Raw genomic sequence first — 21503 nt, forward strand, 5'->3', positions numbered from 1 at the left:
CGCCCATTACTACGGTATATTGAGTTTGCACTTTTCTCATCGGTAATTCAACATCATAAAACTGATCTACTTCCTCATCATCGTGATTAGATGTTGGAGCGTAGGCTTTTACTACCTTTAATCTATACCTCTTATTAAGTTTGATTACGACTACAACTACCCTCTCATTAATGCTGTAGAATTCGTCAATGTTACCCCCTATGTCCTTATGGATTATGAATCCTACCCCGTGTTGCTCCTTATCTAGGAGACCTCTATAACAGAGGACATGTCCGTTATTCAGCAATGTATAAGCCTCACTAGTTCTAATCTCACTAAGGCCAATGATATCCCAAACAATGTCCAATAGTTCCTCAAAGAGTCCTGCTAAGTTAGCCTCACTCGACGGAGTTCGGCAATTAAAGGTTGGCAGTGTCAGTTTCCATTGGCGGCCTATCCGGGTCGACAGATTCTTAGCACCCTCTGCTGTGTTACAGGTCTCACCGCTGCCTTGGTCAGGTGTGCTCTGCAGCTGCTGGGGACAGAGGGCCATGGGTTAATTGTAGGAATCATGAGGGATGAAGTGGCCGAATACTGCACCAGGGAGGCCAATTCCTGTTCTGGTCAGGGGTGCCTTTTTTGAAGCTTAGTGGGCCTTCCTAATTTGGTTGTACCTGGATTAGTATAGCCCCACTCGCTCTTGGCATCTTTTGCCGGCGTCAAGGATTACTCCAAGTCTGCAGATGCTGCTGTGAAAATCTCGGCCAGATTTTGCAGTCATGTGCTGCATGTAGAGCTCGCAAGCGGCGCACGAAGTCGCCTTTCTTTCTCTAAAATGCTCTCTTCTCAACAGAAACCTCCTCACTCTTTTCGGGCTGCTTTATTTTTTCATAAAGCAGGTTCCCATACGTGGCTGCTATTGGCCAGTAGCTGAAGTGAATCAAGAAGGGTGTTTGGATCAGTATGCTTCTTCCTACTGTTACTGTGTGTATTCATTGACGCAGTTTAATAAGCAGGCTGAAGTAAGCAAAAGTCTGCTTTTGAATTTCTATACTAATTACATATTTCTGGACGAAGCCAACTGTCGTATGCTCATGTTCAGCTGCGGCCACCCATGTAGGAATTACACTTTGGCCAGTGCCTATCTGTGTCGTAGCCGTCGGGCCTCACTCATTTCGACTAGTTTCGAACACTCAACTAGCCTCGAACCATGCAAAATTGAAGGTCAGACCACACGCATGCTTGCCAGCATGTACTCGCTCCTGACTAGACGCCTTGGCTTCGCTTCGTATCGAGCTATTAATAGTGCTTCAAAACGCGCAATTCGGATGTGGCTACTGTTGTTTGTGAAGCTGGTGCAGGACAAAGCCAGTCCGCACCATGTAGCGTGGTCAGACTGGAGCCTATGAGGGCGAGCGTGCACTCGAGCCCCATCATGCACAAAGCAAACGCTGCGCATACGCACTACAGTTGCATGTAACTGCGGTTGGCTACGTAGCATAGATACTGCGGCTGCCACAGGGTGCCGTGACAAGTTCGCTCGCTGAGCGCACTGCAGCTCGCTGAGGACAACCTCGTTTGGTGCTTCATAGACGCCAAAATGAGAAATAATGGCATCTACGTGAACACCCAAAATCAAATTTGAACTTTATCAGGTGGAGTGTTTCGGGCACGCCCAGTTCCACTGTAGCCTTCGCAGTACGAGGCATTAAAGGAGTGGGAGCACCGCGAAGAGGATATCCTGATAGGCGACCTTTGATTGCCAGTAACTCTGTTTCTGCTGAATTCATTGAAAGCTTGTTTTTTTATATATATATATATTTTTAAACTGCCTCATCTGCCTCCACCATCTTTCCATGTCCATTGCCTTCCATTCCCATCCTATGCCTCTGAATGCTAAAATCATGATAGCACCTTATTCCGCCACCTTTGTAATCCTGATAAATGGCATTGCTTTCAATATCTTGGAAAGAGAACAAATGCAACCTACAAATCTTGCTTGCTTAGCGCTGTGTCTATGGAACTTCACTTTCCAGATGTTTTTGCACTTTGACAGTCATGCTGCATCACATTCATCCCAACGCTGTGCGTGTTCCCATTAAATGTTTACCTTGCTGGGACAAAATTGTTTCAAGAAGTTCTCGAAGTCTTGAGCTGGCACACTTAAGAAGCAAAGTGGTGTGAAGTTTGTGTTTGCATTTCATCTTCCTTATCACTTTAAACATGTTTCAGAGGGTGCTCCAGGTTTTTTCGCGTTTATGTGGTCCTGGTGGTGCTGTTAGACGATGCACTGAAGTGACGGTGCTGTGTTGTAACCACATTTTTCTCATGCCTTCAATGAATTCACTCTTCGTTCAGGCCCACCTCCATCGGATGAGTCTTCAGAACGAGACTCTTACGAGAAGCTGGTCCATAGCTACCTGCAGGAGTTTCATGTAAGCATGTTACCAGATACCCCGTGTCATAGGTGTCTTGCGCTTCACTTCTCTCTGCATTGTAATTGTGGCAAGTACAGTAAACGCCTGTAACTGGAAGCTGTAAAAAAGTGGGAAAAATTTCGAGATAAGCAAAATCACGAAAATAGAAGCCCACTGGCCATGTCTAGACTACGTGGAGCCTTTCCAAAGTGTCGCCAGTAATGTCTGTCATTTTCACGTGCATTGGGACCAGGCTCCTCGGTGCCCACAGCCAAAGGCGTTACTGGGACTGTATTAAGACGGCATGCTTGGTGCCATCGAGATGTTTCCAGACATCCAAAAAGCTGATGCTGCTACTTTCTGCATCATAATGAATTCCGAACAATTTCACTTCAGAAACCAAAACTGTGAACTGCGAACGAGCGCACTTCTCATGTTTTTAGCAGACGCCCACGAGCGAAGTGGCATTTATGCCTCCCTGTCACATGAGCGTGAAGCGAGCGTCCTTATCCAGCCACGATGTGGCTGAAACGAGCTCCATGCCGCATATCGTGCCTGCGGTGCCTTGCAATATTTCATTGGCTTCTTTCTGCACTATTGCAAAATCTTCCTTGAAGATCCCTTGTTCAGTGGACTTCTTTTAATTTGACTCCACCTAATTCAATTTTTTGGCGAATTCAATCGCGACCGACGGTCCCGGCCAGTGCCTGTACATTTCAGTGGGCTTTCATTATTCGATCCTGAAATTGGCAAAATACTGCCGAATATATCACTGGTGTGTTTCAGTGTTTTTTTCTGCCGCTTGTTTTTAATTCGGCTCAGCAGATAATTTGACCAATTTCATTGGTCCCATCATGGTTGAATTAGTGGAAGTCGACTGTGGAACACTCACTGGATTACACTGTACGACTTAGTATGTAAATTTTTTTTTATAGGGCATGATGAGGGGACCTTTGATGGGATACTTGCTAAAAGCAAATTGGGTCTAGCTGGGGACAGACTGCAGTTTTGAAAATCTCAATTGTTTGTTGTACACTGAATCATAACTTCATTGCTAAGACATTTCCAACTGTAGACAGTGTACCTCCTGAACGTGGCCAATTGCCCGAGGTAAAAAAAGAAAGGTGCACGTCGATGCAGCGTAGGAATCAGTGACCGTATTTATTCGAATCTAGGCCGATAGTTTTTTTCAAATAATCCAGATTCTAGGGCCAGCCAGCTTAAATTTGAGGATTTAAAAAGTTGCGCCTGTTTGTAGTTCTTCCACCGAACATAAGAAGTCATGGGAGCGAAAGTCTCATGTCCAATTGATAGCGGGGCTGTGGGGTATCTGCTATGACTAGTAAGCGCCCCGCAGTTGGGAGCTCGGGGGAGTCCAGTCAAGGCACGTGTCGGTGTTGTGTGCTTGCACGGGAAATCACGCTGGCCATGTTGCCGTTCGGATAGTGCTTCTCAAGAATCGAGTTTGCCAAATGGCTGTCATCACACGCAAACAAGAGATGAGGCACATGAAAGTACCTCGATCCATGTTTTGTAGGCCACATGATGTTATGGAGCAAACAAGAGTCGTGCCAAAGACAAACTTTATACTCAACAAAAGACTTATCGGAAGGGTGTAACTGGGATTAGTTCCAGCAGCCATCCTGTTTTATGTATCAACGCTTGCCTTGTAAATACTTTCTTACACATGATCCCTTCATTATTTCCTCAATTTGGTGATATCTTATGTAATAATATTGAATGTGCACCCTTATTGGAATGGATTGACATGCTGCTGTTTTTATATATTTGCAGGAACCTTTGTCGGAGTGCCAGCTCTCTGACCTGCAAAAAAGAGTCGCTGATTGGGAGAGTCGAATCAGGCCTATGCTTGACATTGAAGAGGTACGGCAGGACGTTCTTGCCAATTTTTATAAATTTTTTTCCTTTCTCTAATGACATTTACATTTCGAGACTGCAGTTCACACCTGTTGTGGCAAATGCTACTTGTGCAGCTCAAAGTATTCAAGTGAAATGACATTCTCAGGCATAACACAATGTGGTTGAAAAATGCATCTGACTCGTCACGATGATGCCTGTGCAAACTGAGCAAGCTTTCATTCCGTGCGACTAAATGATGCACGCTGGGCATTGTTAGAGGGCCAAAAAATGTTTTTGGTTTTGACCCGCTGGTGAAAAGTTTACACTGGCAAGTGCTCCTTAGTTAAATATGTATAAGCAGAAACCCAGTGCCCCGTTATTGCAGGAAGTGTGTTTAGCTGCAATGGCTTCTCGAAAGAAACGGGCGTTTCCTTTCGTTACTCACGGGGGCACATGCCGCAGAGGCTGCCTGCATTTTGATTTAAATCAGCTTTTGCCAAATACATTCCGTGCATAGCCACACAGCACCCTGTGTTTATTGCTGCTTTCGTCGTCCCTTGTCTTTAATGCGTTGTCATTTGCCTATATTTATGCATAGGCAGTGTCTTAAATGTGGCATCTATGACATGTTTGTGGCCCGGCACTAGCTTCCAGCAAATGTATTCATCAAACGCATGGCCTCTGAGATTGGCTTCTGTTACACAGTCGCTGCAGGCATGGATTTGGACACCACATGCTAGTTTCGCATCTGCACATGGTCATTCTCGGTGATAAGCCCTATGCCTTCCTTCACTGCCCTCTTGTCTTTTGGTATGCTGTTCGCGACAACCGAGTTGCGCCTTTGCTTGCTCCAGGAGCGGGAGAGCTTCAACATTCGCACCTACTGCAACCGAGTGCTGGACCATTTCTCCGACGCGCCATCCAAGCAGACCCTCTACTTCCGCCAGATCTGCAGGGGCCGGCACGTGTGGGAGGTGTCTCGGTACTTTGCCTCCACACTGCAACTGGTGAGTGGCTTTCTCGTACCTCATACTAAGAGGATTCTGGACCAACGTGTAAAGGTGTTGTCTTTGGGAACTGCAACTTACAATGGTCCAGAAAGCATGGGAATGATTGTTGGTACATGGACTTGCCTATTCGTCCTTTTTTGTGGGAACTCGGATGCAATCTCTCGTGTATGGCGTTTCCTCCGAAAATTACCAGGGAGAAGTGTGGCACTATTGTCTTCGAGACCTGGAACTTACGACTGTCCAGCTAGCATGAGAATGATGGTTAGTACACAGCCGAACCCACTTATAACAATATTCAAGTGCCACAAAAATACCATCGTTATAACGGATAATTGTTATAGCCGGGTTGCATGAAAAAATCAAAATGGAGGGATGGCAGAGCTGTTGTGAGAAAACTACAACGGCGGGGAGGCCAGTGCCCCTCCCCGCCACCTTCCTTCACCTGGCTGCTTATTATGTTCACTCGTTTAACTGCTTCCTGGGCTCTCCAATCACGTGTAACAAGCCGCTTCTGCCAGCGTTAAAGAATAGCACTGCTATAACAACTGCAAAGAGGGTCACGGGTGGCAAGCAGTATGCAAGCTCCGCCAAGGCATCACTTTGGTTGCCCCAAAAGGGGCCTTTTACAATATACAAGGTTGCCTCAGCAGCCTGTCAGCTCCAGAAATCCAGAAGAAAAGCTGAGGTAAGATTGCCGCAAGCATCTCTCCACATACTTCTCACTAGCTTGCACAAGAAAACCCTATCTCCGTCAGCCTTGCATGCTTTATGCAAAACTTGTCGACATCCTTGTCCAAGGCATACAGGTACTCCACCTAGTGCAGCGAAAGGTTGCTGGCGAAAACGAAGCACTGGAGAGACTGAATCATCTGCCAGGCCTCCTGTGAGGACAGTGCTGAGGCATCTTGCCCTACTGTGTTATCGTTGCCATCGCTATCCCATGCAAGTACGTTTGCAACGATCGCCTCATTGGTTAGAAGCACTTCGTTTTGAAATCTATAGCGGCAACGTCGTGCATTGTCGATGATCAGCAGGCGGATCAGCCATCTTCCGTTTAGGCGGCGAGTCAAACGAGGCTTAGAAACCATGTGGCCAGGAACTATTTTGATGCAGCCAACAAAGACTAACACGAATGATTACCGTATTTACTTGCATGATGATTGCACTCGTGTAATGATCACACCCCTGAATTTTGTCGTCAAAATTAGATTTTTTTTCTTTTCCGTGTAATGATCGCACCCCGAACTTGTCGCAGTGATATGTCGTGTGCCAAGCCTAGCTAATTATGATCACGCTTACCATCTGTCGAATGCTGTCAAATGCGACGCGACCGACTCTTGAAGACATACCAAGCGGTCTGCATGCACCAAACATTCTTAAGCAGATGCCCCATTTCATTCCTTTCATCACTTTCCGCACTTCCATGAAAAAAAGCTACAACCAAACTTGCCTTGGCTTTTTTACTTATAGGCTTCATAATGGTTTTGGCCAACAACAACAACAAAAAAGGCTCCTTTCGATTCTTCTCGTCTGCACTCGTGGGCACACAACAAATCACGAGCAGCAACTATAGTGGCCACATTTACACTGATATGTTCGAAGTGTACCCTATTCATACGCTGACACTTACAACACAGCTAAAATATTTGCCCACCCTTAGCAGAAACGTGCCGTATTAGGATAGTAGTGAAGACAAATGGCCGCAGTTTCCGCAGCATGCCCGCCATGTGTTTCTATGTCACGCACTAAACGGTATGGTATGCACTAAACGGTGTATGAATTAACTGCCAATGCCAGTTTAGAAGCTACCTACCAGCCAGAAAAGAACTTAGTCACAATGCTCTCAAATACACGTACTCAGACAGGCTTTATTGATTTGTGGGTAGGCAGCAAAAAATTGGCGATCTTCACTTGCCGCTGTGGTGACCTTGCCATGACATCTTCGACCTCGATAAGGCCGCGAGCGAGAGAGTCCAAGAGGCCTCGCTTCTCTGCGAAAGCTCGCATGACGCTCAAAGCACATGCTGCATCAGTTAATGAAGGGCCAGGGACGACTTGTACATTGTTGTCGTCATTGCTTTCGCTTGAAGATGGGCGGGGTGCGACGGCGGCAACAATGTCGCTATCCGAGAACTCCGCGGATGTAACACCATCAACGTCTTGATAACGTAAACACGACATGCCGCAGCAAAGACTGTTGAACATCACGACAACACCACGACTGCAGACATCCTGGCTGAAGGAAGAAAAAAAATTTACATAGGAACTTCTCTGGGAGTTGGCTAACTATGCGTAAGCATTGTGCCACGCAGCAGCCCGGTGTCGTTATCAACATTATGAAACTTGATCCGGCAAGTACAAATGAATGACAGCGTTGTGGCGACATGAACTGGTACAGACGGCGGTGCAAGGTGCATTGATAATGCAAGCAAAGTACTGTAGGCGGTGGCACCTGGTGCACTGATGACATTCCAATCATTATAGCCGGTTATCGCTCATTAGCGCCTCAAGTATAAACTCTATGCAAGCGATCTTGCGACAGCAACAAGCGATGTGATGGAGATGGCTGTCGTGTTCGCTCGTCGCCTACAAGTCGTACTCCATGCAAATGACAATTTTGAGTGACATCTTCCCAGTAATGCCGATATGAGGGCAGCAAATATGCGTTGAAACTAGCATGACGCATGGCTTATTAATTTTAGTTGATATATTTTACTGTAAAAATCAGCATAAAATATTCCTGAAGGTCTTGCAGTAGGTTCTTATTCTTGCACGCGAAAAAATTCAATCGTTTGCTTGCTCCATGTGACGGTAGTATTTGAGAGATGTACATTCAGTTCCAGGTTCGCACTATTGGCTAGTTGCTCATAGCACTTCCGGGTGACGAGCAAAGAATTGTAGGTTTCCAGAACTGAGCAATCTGTTCAAGGGACGGCCCATTTTGTTGCTCGAAGCCATCGCTCATCGCTGTCGTGCACAAAATCGGTCTCATGAGGTTTAGTCTTTATCCATCTACGTGGAACCATTCTGAACTCTGATCAAACGTACAACAGTGGCGCCTGCATATACAGTCGAACACGGATACATCGAACCCACATATATCGAATTATTGTCTGTATCGAACTCGTAAATTATCCCCTTGAAAATTCTGTGTAAAAGTATAGAAATTCGTACGTTTATATCGAACGATATTTTTACCCGCCATTGGATATATAGAACGCCGCGCGATCTCGGCACTCGCTGCACCCGCGTGCTCTGCGCCTCCCCCGGAAGGCTCGGAAAATGTGAGAGCGAGAGGGAGGGAGGCTCAGACGGTACTCCCGCTGCGCACGCTCTCCGACTTGCGGCAACACCCTGCTTGCGGAACTGCTTTTATTTTTCTCTCTCCCAATGTCTCTCATCCTTCCCCCGCGTAACCATAGTGATCGGCTCGGAAAAGGTAGCCAGGAACGAAGGCGGCGGTGGCCTCCTCCTTTTGCCTTTTTTTTTTCTTGTTGCTTTTTCACGAGTTTTGCTCAGCCAACCACAGCTCGTGCCTTTCGTACGTCGCTGTCGCCCTCGGAGGTGGCCATCGCGAGCGCTTTGTTGGCGGTGGCTGCGCACGTGAATTCTTGTGTTTTGTGCGCATTCTTGTGTTTCGTGTTCATTATTGTTTAGCGTGTGTCTCACGACACGCGTGACTGGATCGTGGTGAGCTGACGCGGAAGCAATGGCCGCAGCAAGCACAAGCAGCGTCAAGAAGCGCAAGAACCTGGACTTTGCGACAAAGCTGAAAGCCATGCAGCGTGTTGAGGCGGGCGAGAAGAGTGCGACGGTGGCAGACGACTTCGGGATTCCTCGGAGCACTCTAAGCACCTTGTTAAAAAACAAGGCGGGCATAAAGTCGAAAGCGGCGCAGTTACGAACGTCGGGAGCTTGTCGTGTGCGCGCTCCTGCCCACGAGAAAGTTGAAAAGGCCCTCTATGCGTGGTTTTTAGAGGTGCGGGCTAAGAACATTCCGGTGGATGGCCCAATGCTAATGGCTAAAGCCAAATGGTTTGCCGCTGCACTCGGTGATGACAACTTCGCCGACAACACAGGGTGGCTGCAGAGGTTTAAGAATCGCCATAAGATAGTTGGCAAAACCATTTCTGGGGAAAGCGGAGCCATCATCAGCCAGGATATCCAGCAGTGGATTTCGAAGGAATGGCCGGAAATTTGCGCGAAGTTTTCATCCGCGGAAATCTTCAACGCCGACGAGACCGGGTTGTTTTGGCAGATGCTGCCCAGCAAGACGCTCGACGTCCGGGGCAGCACGTGTCACGGGGGCAAGATGAGCAAAGTCCGCGTGAGCGTTCTGCTCGCTGCTAACATGGATGGCTCTCAAAAGCTCCAGCCCTTTGTGATTGGCAAAGCAAGGGCACCGCGCTGCTTCAAAAACTGTAAGCAGCTCTTCGTTCGCTACGCCTTCAATAAAAGACGTGGATGACGCGTCAGCTGTTCACAGAATGGCTGCAAGCGTGGGACGCCGAACTGGGCAAATCGGGGCGTCACGCTTGCCTCCTCGTCGATAACTGCTCGGCCCATCACACCACCTGCAAGCTCGAAAACATCGCGCTCAAGTTTCTGCCGGCGAACACGACAGCAAAGTTGCAGCCGCTCGACCAGGGCATCATTAAGTCGTTCAAAGTCGGCTACAGGAGGCGACTCATTGATAGGCTTTTGGTGAACCTCCGCATGGGCACCGAGCTTAAGGTTGACCTGCTGGGGGCCATTCAAATGATGACAACGAGTGCATGGACGACGCGTTTTGCGAGTTGTCGTCCCTTTTCGCGATCCCCTTCGAGTTCGATATATCCGTGTTCGACTGTATAGCACGGCCACACTAACCGTATCTTGAAAACGTTCTGCGACGCAGAGAGTGCCGACTGCTGATAGCTCCACATGCTGCATTTCCATTGCTGCACACTGAAGTGAGAACCGCAGGCCCACATCTTCAAAGTAATCTGCAAAAGAGGCAGGGTGCGGCTTGTGCTGAGAGCTTCGTGAGCACTGTGCTCTTGCTGCCTCGTTTGCGTTGAAGCGACAAGCAGCGTGGAGGTACAGTCGCTCGCTGCTGTGGGCTTTATCTTGAAAGTGATCGTCTTACGTGACAGACGGACGGAAGGACATTTTTCTTGTTGGGTAAACAGAGAAATGCCCACGCATAAAAAAAAAATGTGCTTCTGTGGAGTTACTACTTGATTTGGATTGGATCGGGTTCGACGGTGTCAGCAATTTTGCACCCCTTATCGGCAGCTTCCTTGCGTTACCGGAAGCCAATCTCTAAGGCCATGCTTTTGTGCACTGCAATCGGCAACAGCCGTATGAGCAGGAAATACTTCATAGATGTCCATGTTTTGAGGTCTCTATCGCTGCTGGCTGTCGTCTGGGTGTCACAACTTGATAATTGAACATCTGGGCACGTGAGATTTTGCCGATTTTGTGCCTGTGCGTGTAGAACAAGAAAAAAAATAGTACACACTAACCGTTTAGTAGGCACTGAGCAATTATGGCTTAATCGGTCACCCAATACAAGGGATTCAACGAAGGCTGGGTGGAGGGATCTTTGCAACTACACCGCAATTACACATTAAGCGGGTATGTATTTATGAGGTTTGGCTGTAATTCTTACTTGGAAGATGACAGACTGTCGTATGAGGAAGAGGCAGCTTCAACCTCGTTAGATTCTGACCCTGACACTGTGAAAAAAGTACTGAGAACAATGGTGGTCCTGAGTCTACTGTGCATTTTATTCTTTTTGTCAAATATTTATGTGAGGACCATACCAAGAGTGCATTTGCTATTATCTGTCACTTTTTCCTTTTTCCATAACCAAGAATAAACTGTTGTGTTCCTTTCATATCCCCCCCTCCCCCCCCCCCAAAAAAAAACTTGCAGTAGAGCCCATCTCATGATGGCTGTCAACGATAATGCATTAAATCAATACAGTCAACGTCCGATTTTCCAGACGCTCGATTATTCGGACATGCCCTATAATTAGGACTCCTTTGCGGCTCCGTCAGGTGCCCCATAGAGGCAATGTATAATGTGGGGATGCGCGACCCTCGCGCCTCCCCTGATGTTTTTCCCGCATAGCGCGTCTCCTGTAGTGCGGCTTCGCCGCACACGCGGCGGTCCGAGTGGTACAGGCGCAGTGCGAGAGATGGCGCTAGTGTTGCGCGGCTGCGGGGTTACCCTCGGTGGGAGAGACAAGGCTTGCTCTCTTGGGTTCGAGACGGAAAGCGTGCCGCACGTGCAGCAACCCTCTTCCCCGGCGGGTCGCCAAACAGCGTGGACATTTCCGCGCGCGCGCGGCGACCGATGCATCTGCAAGACCGCCTCGCGTGGCCGCCTTCGAACGCGCCACGATTCGCGTGACTATACACGCGAACGACCAGGCGTTGGGATCCAGCATGGGGCGAACATATTCGCTCGCTGCCGGTCGCGGTAAGTCGGACTTCTAGATTTGTCGCGCGCCCATCGGCATGTTTTGTGGATAGCAACTCGGCTAGCAGGCATTGATGTATGAAAGGTGCAATAAATGCCCTTGTGACTGTTTGCACTACTGTGTTGTCGTTCCTTTGTCCCAAGAGTACGGTGTGAGATATCCCACATCAGACCCCACAATAAAAACATCTGAAATTTCAGACGGTCAAATTCTTCGCCGTCCGATTTTTCAGTCTCTAACCGCAGGTCCAAAGCGGCATCCGCCGCCGCCATTTTCATTATCTCACGCGCCGGTCCGCCAGCTGTAGCCAGCCACAGCACCATGACCGGCGTATCGTATTGAAAGCTTAAACCAGTGATCTGGCATGCCAATCTGTTGGCAGCTGTAGCCAGCCATAGTTATGGCCATAGCCTTTTGTGTTTATCCGCATGTGTTTTTGGTTAGATTTGTGATAGGTCGTGTGATCGTGTTGTGCTGCTGTGCGCTTTCTTCAACGTTCGCTTTAAAGCTTCCCGCTGTTTGGCTCTGTGCTTTTCCTCGAACGGATTCACCGCTTACACCGATGGCACTGATATGCATTCGTCATCTTCGTTCGTGGCTTCGAAGCAGGCAAATTTCTACTGTAGGCTGATGATGGAAAAGAAAGCCGCCATCGTCGAGCTAGTTGAAAGCGGCCGGCCACAAGTCGACGTGGGCAAGGAGTTTGGAATTTCAAAGCAAATGGTTTCGGATTTCGTGAAAAACAAGTTGAAGATCTTTTCATAACTTTTGAAGCAATTGCGGACGCTAAGAAAGACCTCGAATTCTGTGCAGAATTAACCGATGATGAAATAGTCCGCCATGTGACGATGGATTCGGACGACTCCGACACCGAGGATGAAGGGCCAGCCCCTGCAGAGCCGACGAGCTCCAAGTTGATGCAAGCACCTATGAAGCTGTCATCAGTGTACAGCGATGATAATACCCTGGCTGAAGTTGAAGCAAACATAATCGCGTGCAAGCGGAACACCATGCAAAAGAGCATCAACGATTTTTTTCGCCCTGCTAAGGTAGTAACAGGTAGTGTTGACCCAGCTCAAGATAGCGCTGGCGACATTTACGGCACACGCTATTGCATTTTTATTTTTTATTTTTATAAACAGCTCTTTTCAGAGCCACCACCTTGATGCATTGGCAGAGTTACACAAGCTTGATATGCCGTTCATGGCACTTTCCACCCGAGAAAATTACATATAAAATGGTGCATTTTCTGCATGTATTCGATTTTTCAGGCGTTTGGGATTTTTCAGTGCCTTGGGAGTCTGAAAAATTGGACATTGACTGTATAGTGACACAACGTATTGCCACTGTCCAAAGCAGTCATGTATAAGGCATGTACTGCAGCGGGACTCTTTCGTGCTTCCGTAAGCACACTCGGCGCCATCTAGCTCTGCAGCCTGCGCCTGACCTCTGAAATGCATGGTGCGCCGGTGCGTGCACATGCTGTGAATCGTGTCATGCGGCAAACGGGCTCTTCTTGTGCTTCTTTCTGGACGTGCTATGCCATATAGTGGCACTGCCGAAAAGTCCACGTGGAACCTCCGATTCTAGAAGCGTGGCATGCTGGTGCCTGCAAACGACGATTGTTTCCTCGCTTGCTGCGCACTAAGTGGCTCACACTCGGTGACCCAAGTTGGCGTAAGGTTCAGTGAAGAGGGGCACACACCCAGTAGATTCATGGCACAGCTCACTGAAACATTGGTGTCAAAAGCATTCTTTGAATATGTCGGGTGTCCGTCCTTGAGAAATTCTTGTGACATGGGTTTGATTCCACTCGGAATCGGATGAACTTATGACATTTTTTTAATCGTTGTAGAGTGCCACATTCCCAGTGGCAGATACCTAGCTACCAGAGTTAGCATCAAAGATGTTCATTGAAGCACACGCATACTGACACATGCACATGCACACATGTACTGACACATGCTCAGTGACCCAAGTTGACATCAAGAGGTTCATTGAAAACCAGCTCAGATCGAATGGCACACACACAGTGCATCGGCGTCAAAGAGTTTCTTCGAGCATCTATATCTACCCAGTTCCACATCTTGGAGTTACCCATCCCAGCATGAAAGATGTTTGTTGAAGAGCACATATGTGCCCATTGCTACTAACTCAATGACTCATGTTGGTCCGATGGTAGGTGTCAAACCCTGTTACGTCAGCACAGCAGCTTGGTGGGCTACCCAGTGGTCCAGGTAGGCGGGAGAACAGTTAGGTACAAACATACATAGATACATACATAGACAGATAGATACGTAGCCCCCGGAAAGTGTATGAAGTGCCCAAAGAATGCAAATGCATAAGAAGGCTGACACTTGGGGTGTGTCACCTCCGATAGAACCTGACACCGATAGGGTTAGGACATTTCTTCGTCCAAGCAGATGTGCTTTTCACTACGTGGTGCACATCCCCAGCTTCTACGCGTCAACCACAATGTAGCCGGCATGTTTGCAAGTATGCGGGCCACGTTTTACCCTCAACGACAGTGTTAGCATTGCATGCCTTGCACTTGAATAAAAATCTAACCAATGGACTCGCCACAGTGGCTGAAAATGTGTGGTTGCTATCTTTGTGATTACCGCAGGTGGGAATTGCACAGTCTTGAAGCCATGTGCCTGATGCAGTGTCGTGCATCATGCTAACTTCAGTAAAAAAGCATGAAGCGTTCTCGTCATTCTTGTGCAATTCCTGCTGACGACTGTGGAAATGCAGTCCACTGATTTATTTCGGTGGAACGCCAGGCTTGCCCATGCCGCTTTTGCTCTGTTGCAGTGCTCTACGCTGGCCATGATTTGAGGGTTGTGTGAATTAACTGGCGCATGGCCAAATATGTCTCAATTGACAAGAATGATCCCATTTTCTTATCTAGCAGGGGTCAATTTTGTGAGATGTTATTGTAATTGTCTTGCATTGTCGCCAAGTTCAGTAGTGTTGGCTGTCCATCTATTATGTAAGCCGATACAAGTGAAAACTCTGTAATAGCGCACGTGCCTAGGTCTATTTTCTATACTGTGTTGGTCGTCTTGTTTGCAGGCCAACAACTACAATGTGGAGCTCAATACAGACGGCGTGATGGAGGAGGGCATGGATACACTGCAACTCACGTTGCTTTCGCGGAAGCAGCACTTCCATGAGCTTGAAGAGTTTGGTGACAACAATGTCAGCTTGACAAACTCATCCGAGCCAACAAGGAAAGGGAAGCAGGTAGGTGTTAACCGCAGAAAGGAAGTAATAATTGAACTGTAGCGAAGGTTGTTTTAGTAAGTTGTGCTGCAAGCATGATGGTGAGAATAAGGCCCAGCACTGGGCCCAGCAGGCCCAGCATTTTCTGTTGCAAAATAATTCAATTGCAACAGAAAATAGATTGTGTCTCATAAACCTCTCAAGTAAGAGCTCTTTAGGCATTACCATTATGTCCTGTGGACTGTTATGAACCCTTGTGAAATCCTGCTCAAAAGGGCTACACGTGCAGCAGCACATGTTTTGTACCCATGCACAGCAGAAAGGAGAGAAGGTACTCTTTCCCCCCGATGGAAGTGCCTAAGCAAAGCGTACAGCAACAAAATGTTGCCGCTGCTGTGCCCTCGCAGCCTTCTTATTGCAATAGAAATTATACAGACACTTGAGGCACATTAGCATGGTTGCCATAAGTGTTTTCGTGCTGTCGTGGTATCAAGGAGTGTGTGTGGCCCGTACCTAGGGGGTTAGCAGGTCTCCAGAGATGGGCAGTGTGTTTGGCTGCAAAAGCAACAAAGCCAAGTGGATGAGCGGTCAAGTTGTGCTCAGTCAGCTCTGCCGGAGCCAATGCAGCATTCTGTCTTTCGCTGCCGGTATGAGCACTGTGCGCACTACACTTGCGTTCCTGCCGAGCAGCTATGGTGTATACACTGGTATAGTCTGAGCGGAATAGACAGTAAATGCCGAGGCAAATCTAATCCTTTCTTGGCTTTTCCTGCGATCTCATCTCATGCACCACCATGACGTGATGCCTGCAATGCTGTTGGTGGTGCTTCTCATCACCCCAGCTTTTTGAGATGTCTTCAGTGCAATGACCAAGGTGCATTCACACTGCCAGTGCTGTTGTGATGCCGTCCCGCTGACTGTGAATGAGCAACTTGCATGTGGCAGGTTAGAAGGTATCCAGAGACGTGAACTGCGCATGCTGCCAAAATGACTAAGTGAAGTGGGCACACTGTCAATGCTGCGCTCAGTCACCTTGGTGGCGAAGCAAGGGCAGCATTCTGCCTTCCACTGCTGGCATGTACATTATAGGCACTCCAACGTTGCTTTTGAGCTGCTGCGTGTATATTATGGTCTCGACAGTAAATGTTTCCCGTCAGTCTCGTCTCATGCACCAACAAGGCGCAGTGCCTGCTATGCCACTGGTGGCACACATAACGCCAGCATTGTGTGCTGCATTGGACCATGTCGCACCTTTGTATAGTTGGAACACCGTTCACATTTTTATTGCCACACACTAACATGTTCTTATTATGACCAGCCATACCAGGAGACAAAAAGTACTCAAGACAACTGTGATATTGTGTTGATGCAGAACAAGGCCTATCATTACACCAAGCTTTCATATTGGCATGACTACAAGATCATGTGGCGATCACAGTGGTGGCATTCTCTGCCTCATGATGGCACCACTGCCATATTTGTGAGCAGTAAAAAGGTGCTTATGGTATCGTCAAACATAGATACCTTTGAAATAAAGCAGAGAAAGGTGTAGTGCCAATTCAGAATATCAGTGATGCTACCGTTGCGTCAATTGTGCTGAACTGTGCCGAGAGGCGAACCCTGCTCCATCCTGCCACATTTCGGCGAAATATAATAAATCTGCGCCCACGCTGTGCCAAAAGGGCTGCTCACGCTTTCACAAAGCTCTGTTTTACCACGCCATCGAAAGTAGCATGATGTGGACCAGCAACTGCATTAGCTCCGCAGTGGACCGAGTCAAGCCTCCCCAGCCAAGCCTGGATCATACCGTCGTTCTGTGGGCTGTTGTCTATATTCAGTACCTTCCACTCTGGCAACAGGACAGCCTTGCCTTTCAGGTAGCAGCGAGTGATCGTGCTGGTGCTGAGCCAGACCCCGCTCTTGTCTCCTGCATGACCAATGTAAAACGGTGACCGAAGTTTCGGACATTGTATGGTGTCTCACTAGAATTTTGACCATCTGGGCTTCATAATGTGCACCTAATGCACAGTACACGGGCATTTTTTTTTGCATTTCGCCCCCATCGAAATGTGGCCGCCGCGGCCAAGATTCCACCCCGCACCCTTGGGCTTAGCAGCGCAACGCCAAAGCCACTATGCCGCCATGGCAATACACCAATACAATGCACCACAATACTGCAATGCACCTTGCTTGCTTGTTATGCGAGTGTGCAGCAGGCATCAATGTTTTCAAGAGACAGCTACGCAGTTTCTAAGGGAGCGCTTATGTATGCATAGTTTCCTTTAACAATAGCCCACTGCATGGGTCATTAAGAGTACGAAAAGCAAGAGCAGCTGTGAGAAACAGCCCCCCCCCCTCGTATCCAAGGGGCTCCTGAAGTCACCAGTAGCTCACCTCATCCACTTTTTCTCAGCCAGTGATTCTTTGCCGTAAATATGTGAAATGCCTTTTTGAGAATGAGTGAAACAACAAAAAAAGCGAGCAGCGCATGTAGAAACTGGGGGCGAAAATTCCGCGGAACCTGCATCAGTGCAGAGGCCGTTGCGTCATTGCAGTGTGACTATAAAATTGTTCGACTTGTCTGCCTACGACTCTACTCTCACTGACATGGCTGCCAACACTACACAGCATTCACAGGAAGTCCACAGTCTAATATCGGTCCTAAACTCAGGGAAAACTCGGGGAATTTGTGCCTCTATCAGGGAAAATTAGCTGTAACCTTATTGAAAGGGTCGAAAGTTGTGGTAATGCTGGCTCTAGTAACAGACAGGAATTGTAATGAATCGTCTTTGACGCCCTGTCGCCTTCTGGAGGAGTTGCCAGTGTACACTAAACGACTGACTTTTCGTATTCCCGATAATGTGGACGGCTTTGCGGCACCGCCACGTGCCCCATAGAGTCAATGTATCAGAACGTCTGAAATTTTGGACGCAAGAACTCTTCTCCATGCAATTTTCCGGACGTTTTGCCGTGACCGCAGGTCCGAAATGGCATTAATCAAACCCACCACCGCTGCCATTTTGATTACCTTGCCACCTCGAGCCGGCGCTCTTGCACACAGATCCCCTGGCAGCAGTAGCCACCACTACGGCAACGCTAGGCCTAACTGCTTCGACGTTCGCTATGAAGCTTCTTGCCGTTGGGTGCAGTGTTTCTTTATTAAAAAAATTTGCTGCTGTCAGCAATGGCGCGGACTCCGCCTTTGTGGTCCTCGCGATTGGCTTAGAAGCTTGGAAATCACGGTGCATTGCACAATGCCGGTTCCCGAAAGTCAGCTTCGCCTCTGCACAGAAATGTTGCTTGGTGAAGCATACGCAGAAGCACTGCAGTGAAGCATAACAAGCATGGGAAGGGGGCTATTGCCACGGGACACAGCATGTATTCCTTAATTATACATGCCTAGACCCGGTATTTCCTGTCACAGTACGAGCACTGATATGCCTAATACGTGTTGTGGGGATGCGCGACCCTCGCGCCTCCCCTGATGTTTTTCCCGCATAGCGCGTCTCCTGTAGTGCGGCTTCGCCGCACACGCGGCGGTCCGAGTGGTACAGGCGCAGTGCGAGAGATGGCGCTAGTGTTGCGCGCCGCGAGGTTACTTGGGCGCCGAAAGGAAGGCGCTTGCTCTCTTGGGTTCCAGACAGCGAACGGGACAGACGTGCTTGCACGTGCAGCAACCCTCTTCCCCGGCGGGTCGCCGAAGCAGCGCGGACATCCGGCGCGCGCGGCGACCGATGCATCTGCGAGACCGCCTCGCGTGGCCGCCTTCGAACGCGCCACGATTCGCGTGACTATACACGCGAACGACCAGGCGTTGGGATCCAGCATGGGGCGAACATATTCGCTCGCTTCCGGTCGCGGTAAGTCGGACTTCTAGACTTGTCGCGAGCCCATCGGCATGTTTTGTGGATAGCAACTCGGCTAGCAGGCATTGATGTATGAAAGGTGCAATAAATGCCCTTGTGACTGTTTGCACTACTGTGTTGTCGTTCCTTTGTCCCAAGAGTACGGTGTGAGATATCCCACCTCAGACCCCACAGTGTACAGACAGGCCTTCAAAGCGTTTTCGAATGTGCCTGTGGCCGTTTGAGCTCCTAAGGACAGTAAATGACATGCATTTACTTTTTTCCAACTGGCCGATTTTTCCTACGTTTTCGTGGCCCCTAGGGAGTTCGAAAAACTGGACGTGGACTGTGCAATTGACCAATAAGATGTTCAAATGGTCCGTGGGGCAAACGAGTGGCTGAAGCAAGGCAAGAACAGAAAGGACCGACGCATTGAAGAATGAATGGGGAAGGAAGCGTGCTGCCGCCATTTTAAAGAAGCTTGAGCTCAAAAAGAGAAAAAAAAGAGTGTTGGCTGATGCCAAGATGCAGGTGTCCCTCATCCAAACCAAAATAAACTATTTAAAGCAGTGAAACACAACATTGAGGCGTTGTGCGTGGGTTGAGAGTATGTCAGGGCAGTTGAGGTTGACTTACGAGCTGTTGAGAGCGAATCTCAATTATGACAAAGTTCGGGCCTCATACCGCTGAGCTTGCTATCAGTTAATAGAAATAGCTCATATTCAGATATATTCTTCTGTACATATCTCCTTTTTTTTTTCGTATTTGAGAATGTCCAACTCCATTTGCAATTTTTTTCGAAGAAATTTTATTTTCTGTGCATTTTACTGACCCCTCCCTTTAATTCTCTTTTTGAATAACATAGACAATACTCCTTAGTATTCAAATTGGATTAAGTCTTTTTTTTTTCATGTGCTTACTAGAGAGTGACAGCATCGGGCGATATGGTTTCAGCCCTTCTTGTCATAAAACATAGTTCTGCATCACTCAGGGAATTTTGCAAAAGCGCTCAGGGAAAACCTGGAAAACTCGGGGAATTTGGAAATGTCAACTTGTTAGACACCCTGACAAAGTTCACTAACGTACAAAGCTTGAAAATTGCATTTTCAGCTCCAAAGATGGCATTGACCACGTGCAGACGTTTGAACACCATTAAGGAAAGAGAAATATGCAAAAAGAACCACAAAAGAAGGCACACATAGTGTGCCAGCAAGATGTCCTGTATCGCATCCCCGTTATCATGTGGCTGTGCCTACATTGGGCAAACAGGACGACGCCTCACTGAGAACATGCAGCTTCACTCGATACAACAGTAACTTGTGTACATTGAGCTGCAGGAAATGTGCATGCCAAGCCCATTTCAATCAAGTCAAAAGCGGCAGCAAGAAGAAAAAGATCTGGAAGTCCTGGAGACAGTTGAGATGTCGAAGGAGTGGAGCACGTGCATAAGCACAGCCTTGGTAGTTTTGATGACTACAGAAAGAGCATCTTGCCAGCAGGTGATGTACAGTCACCTATTGTCTCCCTTCATGTGGCCGATACGAGGCACGGACAATACGTATCTCTTTTCCTTTTTGCATGTACGCTTCTATATGTGTAACCGTAAGCTTTAAAATTAATTCAGTGGTTAGTATAGCAGTGTCCTTGTTTGTCCTCCTTAGTTCTTTGTTTGTTCAGCTCAGATTTTCAAAACTCATCTCGCTTACCATGTTCAGAAGGTGTTATAGGGACTTAATAACCATAAAAGCCAACAGGCAGTGAAGCCAAGCAGGGCTAATTTGCTGTGGTTTAAAATGAAATGTGGAAAGTAGTAAGGAAAAGGGAAAATGAAAGTGGACGAAGAGATACCTTGTTGTTTTTGGGAGACGAACCCAGAACCTCCGCATTATGCATTTGTTGCACTACCAATAGCGATACTGTGATGGCCATCAATATTTCCACCATCCTGGCTCTTTATGTGCACTAAATCAAACCCTCGGAGTGTTAGCCAGCGTCACTCAGGGGCATTCAGGACGAATTTGAAAAAATAGAAGAGAATCTGTAAAGGTGACTTGCATCAGTGCTGTGGTATATTGACGGTGGCTGAAAATGATAATCACCAGTGTAAAGGTCGTGGTGCTACACAGTGTCAACAGACCTGTTGGTGTGTACAGAGTTGGAATGCTTGAAGAACTTATTAAAATAAATTACCTGCAGAAACCTCCGGGAACCTATTGGGCAAACACGTTGGTGACCATCACACTCGAACTGTCATTTGCTAATGTTAACCTTCCTGTCCTCATTATGTTATTGTGTGAACCGTATGAGCTGCCGAACCGCAGCACACTAAAACGCATTGTTGCCCCCCCCCCCCCCATCATGAAGCACAGCTCAAGATGGGTACGGGTGAGCAAGGACACCACGTGGGAGAGGGGGATTAATATTTATTGTAGAACCAGCACTTTATGATGGCCGGGCTTAAGCCTCCCATGAGGGGACATCGAGGGCTTTCCTCGCTGTCGCCTCACGGGCGTGCTGGGTCGCCCAGGTTTGGTCATCGAGGGCGGCTCCGCAGAGCCTCATGCAGCCTCGACGAGAGGGTTGTGGTGTTAATGTGTGTGTACTGTGCTGGGCACTCCCACAGCATATGCGGAAGCATAGCCGGGTGAATGCCACAGCACTGGCAGTTGGGGGTAGTGTAAACATCTGGGAATATAAG

At 48.0% G+C, this 21503-nt stretch overlaps 1 protein-coding gene across 7 annotated transcripts in view; it reads left to right on the forward strand.

Annotated features, from left to right (window-relative positions):
• Positions 1-21503, forward strand: part of Cap-H2 (Chromosome associated protein H2) — a 95675-nt gene that overhangs the window by 64629 nt on the left and 9543 nt on the right. For all 7 annotated transcript variants that reach the window (XM_065450295.1, XM_065450297.1, XM_065450301.1 and 4 more), the window contains 4 exons: positions 2338-2414; positions 4191-4280; positions 5111-5263; positions 14811-14981. In XM_065450295.1, the coding sequence (XP_065306367.1) occupies positions 2338-2414; positions 4191-4280; positions 5111-5263; positions 14811-14981 (491 nt within the window). The remainder of the gene's footprint in view (positions 1-2337; positions 2415-4190; positions 4281-5110; positions 5264-14810; positions 14982-21503) is intronic.

The sequence above is a fragment of the Dermacentor albipictus genome, chromosome 3 (genome assembly GCF_038994185.2).
Source record: "Dermacentor albipictus isolate Rhodes 1998 colony chromosome 3, USDA_Dalb.pri_finalv2, whole genome shotgun sequence".
Classification (NCBI taxonomy): domain Eukaryota; kingdom Metazoa; phylum Arthropoda; class Arachnida; order Ixodida; family Ixodidae; genus Dermacentor; species Dermacentor albipictus.